Raw genomic sequence first — 3,866 nt, 5'->3', positions numbered from 1 at the left:
AAATGAGGGTGGAAGATATTATACGTTGGTTGTCGGTAGACGTCTTCGATTACGTCACATCTACTTCCTAGCTCTCTTTTGAAATAGGCCGGGTTATACAGTTTTCGAATTATATGCTTATTGGTAGTAATGAAATCGTTATGACTATCATCTCGTACGAAATCCATAGGAGGATATAAAGGCATAATATTCTAGGGAGGAACCACACGCCACATATAAAATAATCGATACTTCCATACTCTTGTTATAAATTCAGATGTCAGTCTATCACGATTTCTCAACTAAACCGCTAGGCTCATTTTGACAAAATGGATATACCTAGTTAATTATCTGAGGTCCTCAAGGTAAGTGACCTCTAGTCATTATATTGCCATTGATTGTGTCATTCGATAAGGGAAAACAGTAAAAACAATGGGCCCAGAGGGTGATTGAATGTAATGTTACATTTGAGATTTACGTTTTATTTCTAAATAAATAATTAAACCATCATTATATTATATTTTTTAATCCAAAGACGTAAATAAATAAAAAACATCTCAACTTAAACTCTCATGCGAGATTCTTTATTCCCATTAGAAGTACAATTTGTCCATCAGGTACTTACTAATCTTATTCCTTCTGATATTATTACTACACTTGTAGTAGTCGTATCACAACAGCATAATGAATTACGTTACTACGTTTAAATGCTAATCTTCCATTCCAATATAGTATAACCTAAATTATAATTTACTTAGGAATTTTTCCTCTCATTCTCAATTTCGTCTATGGCTTTCAGAATACTCATTTTCAATTTTCGTTTCTCTTTGGACGTAAAATCTTTAATATCAGGTAATATGCTTCTGAAAAACTGCATGTCTTCATTTTCTTCATCTGTATCATCATCATCTCGTTTCCTTTTTTTGGTTTTTGTATTATTTGTGTCGTTTGATGTTGTAGCTTCATCTTTTTCAGTATTATTTTGTAGTACAACTGGTTTGATGTCAACATCTACTTCAGCCCAAGTTGAACTGTCATTCTCATCTAGCATAGATTGATCGTAGCAATCTTCAAAAACTATTTGTGCTTCTGACGCATTGGAAATTACGCTAAAACGAAAAATAATATTAATTATTACGTATTACGTTTTTATTTTTTTAAAATAGGATATCCCTTCTAAGTGTTGAAGATAGATTTAAAGATGTGCCTCACGGCTTCGTTTTGTGGTAATTTCGAGATTCTCGACAACCTAACCATCCTCAAATATATAACTATCACACACATAAAGAATGTTACAAATCCGAGAAGTAGTTTCAGAGTTTAGCGCGTTCAAACAAACACACAAACTCTTCAGCTTTGTTATGACATGTTTCAAACATGTCGGGGTCTTCCTACTTAAAAAGGAAACAAAAAAAAAATATCCTACCCTTAATAGATTTTGTACAACCTTTTTACAAACGTCAAAATGAAAAAATCGAAAAAAAAAAAACTTACCCTTTCGGTTTAATGAATGGGTCTAAAAATTGCAAGGTTTTATGTAAATAATAGTCCTTAAACGGCTTAGAGCCGAATTTACTTTTGAATACTCTATTTTTATATCTGTTATAAGAAGACCGTATTCCCTTCCATTTCATTTTCAATTCTTCAACTGGAAATAAATTAACATGTTTAAAAATAATTACAAATATGTAAATGCAATTGCATAACTTATATTAGTTTCACACACTACGGTTATAGTTAGAAATATTACTATCTATGCTGCAATAGGAACTAGCGCGAATTATATATCACTTTTATAAGTGAGACCCTAATCAAAATTTTATACTATGCTTCCATGGATATTTTGGCATAAAAATATAATCTATTTAGTAGATTTAATAAAAATATCACGCATTCAGTTTTTCTTAGTTCACAGTGTATTAGTGTGTTAGCCACTCCTTGCCACTAGATGGCGTTAGGTAGTCGTAAAAGTCATGTCAGATGCCTTTAAGCGTCTTGAACAAAAACCGACACCAGTGCTAGCAATAACACACACTATAAAAAAGAAAGAATAAAAAGTAAATAGAAAAATAGGAGATAATAAATCGAACCTGTGCACTCTTCATGAAGCTCATTCCTAACGCAATCGGCTACCTTTTCCCATGCGTTCTCGGCACACCATCTCCTGTAAGTGTCAGAGCTATGATCGTAAAGTTCTGGAAACCTCTGGACGATCTTACAAAACTCCATTATTACTCTTCTGTCGTCCTTCATAGTGATTTTCTGTTGGAAATAAAACAAATGATTGAGGTAACAAAATAAGGTTATCTACTGAACAAGCAAACGAACCAATTGATGGGAAGTGGCCACCGCAGTTTATGTGTTAACACGCAAATGATAAGCATTTTGGCAATATTATGACTATTAGTGAGGTAACGGCACTGCAGCTGCAAATATTCAACAGTTCATCTCGCACGCTTATTAGGTTTATTCCGGACAGATACATATATACGCCCAGTTTATGCCCGGGCAAGAACGTTATGCGCAAGGTTATGGTGTAAAAAACTCAGCCGGCAAAGAGCTCGCAACATGTATAAGTATCATGCATATACACAATTTAACTAATACAATTCGAATTGCAAATTAAATAAAAATAAACTCACGTGATAATTTTGAAATTGAAAGCGCGATAATACTCTGTGACCTTCCGTCCAAAGAACTCGTCGCACACTGATGCGCCACAGCGTTGCGTATCCTTGCAGTCGATTATGTGTGACAGGGACCACGCTACGCAACCACGCGTGTTTCCACGTCGATATCATTGGGAGTGAGCGAGACGGCACTAAGTAGCCGCGTTGCGCCACACGCCACATCCATGCCCTGTTGCCGCTTCGCCACTCAATCAGTCCAATGTTTGTTTATGTTTTGTATGAATTTATGATTCGAGAACAACACGTACCTTTTCAAGCGAAGGTATTACTTACTTAAGTAACACAGAAATTACTACATAGACAAAGTTAAATTCAGAACATCTGGATATAATTCAGTACAGTATTATTTTAAATCATCCAGAAGGAGTGTTACCCTGTGAATAAGTCTCATAGAAGCCTTTGATCAATATTTATTATCTGCGCGGATAAAATATGTGACGTCAATCAGCTATCGAAATAATTCGTAGCTCTGCTACGAATCTCATTTTTAATTTGCACGCAGTAACCATATATAGTCTTATTTTTAACACAATAAAGTTCAATTTCGATTGCTTTGAATTTAGGTGTATAATCGCGCCAAGTCTGCGTGACCCGTGACGTTCTCGTCAACTTGTCAACAGGTATTTTTACTGGCAGTTAGTTAAAGCTGGTGGTTTAACCAGCTTTAACTAACTGCAATTAAACATTCATATGTAATAGTGTAAAACAGAAAATTAAAAATTAAATCGTGGTGTTCGTGTAAACGTGGTCATTCTGATTTTTTAAAAGCATTTAATTTGAAGCTTTGATTTATTTTTAACTTTTAGAATTATATCTACTTAATAACCAACTTTTTGAGTACATCAAAATATCAAAATCAAATCATTAATTCAGAAATTGCACTTTCACAAGCACTCGTTCATGTATATTCGAAATTAATTAATATTTATTAAAGTCACAAACTAGTAGCATTTTAGTATGACCGTGTGGGTACTATTTAAATTGTAACTGAAGAAAATTATGATTTTGATAAAGGCTAGGGTTTGATGTTTGATTTGCAAATAAAAATGACATGACATCAAGAGCATCTCGAACATGTCAAGACTGCGTTTATACTAAATCCTGCCAAATTGAATGAAAACACTCTCAAGATAAATGAAAAGGCAGCATCAGTATGAAGTAGGAAATATCAAATTTCTGATGAGTGACGATAAAAAT

General features: G+C 33.9%; 1 protein-coding gene across 1 annotated transcript; it reads right to left on the bottom strand.

Moving 5' to 3' along the window:
* Positions 1-536: 536 nt before the first annotated feature.
* On the bottom strand, positions 537-3,221 carry LOC128671250 (uncharacterized). Its single transcript, XM_053747580.2, has 4 exons — positions 2,622-3,221; positions 2,070-2,241; positions 1,474-1,627; positions 537-1,088 (listed from the first exon to the last, which is right to left on the bottom strand). The coding sequence occupies exons 1-4, from the start codon at positions 2,829-2,831 to the stop codon at positions 734-736; spliced, it is 891 nt and encodes a 296-aa protein (XP_053603555.1). The 5' UTR covers positions 2,832-3,221; the 3' UTR covers positions 537-733.
* Between the last annotated feature and the right edge of the window lie 645 nt (positions 3,222-3,866).

Source organism: Plodia interpunctella, chromosome 7, assembly GCF_027563975.2.
Source record: "Plodia interpunctella isolate USDA-ARS_2022_Savannah chromosome 7, ilPloInte3.2, whole genome shotgun sequence".
Classification (NCBI taxonomy): domain Eukaryota; kingdom Metazoa; phylum Arthropoda; class Insecta; order Lepidoptera; family Pyralidae; genus Plodia; species Plodia interpunctella.
The sequence above is the reverse complement of the archived record's forward strand: the minus strand, read 5'-3'. Positions and strand labels throughout refer to the sequence as shown.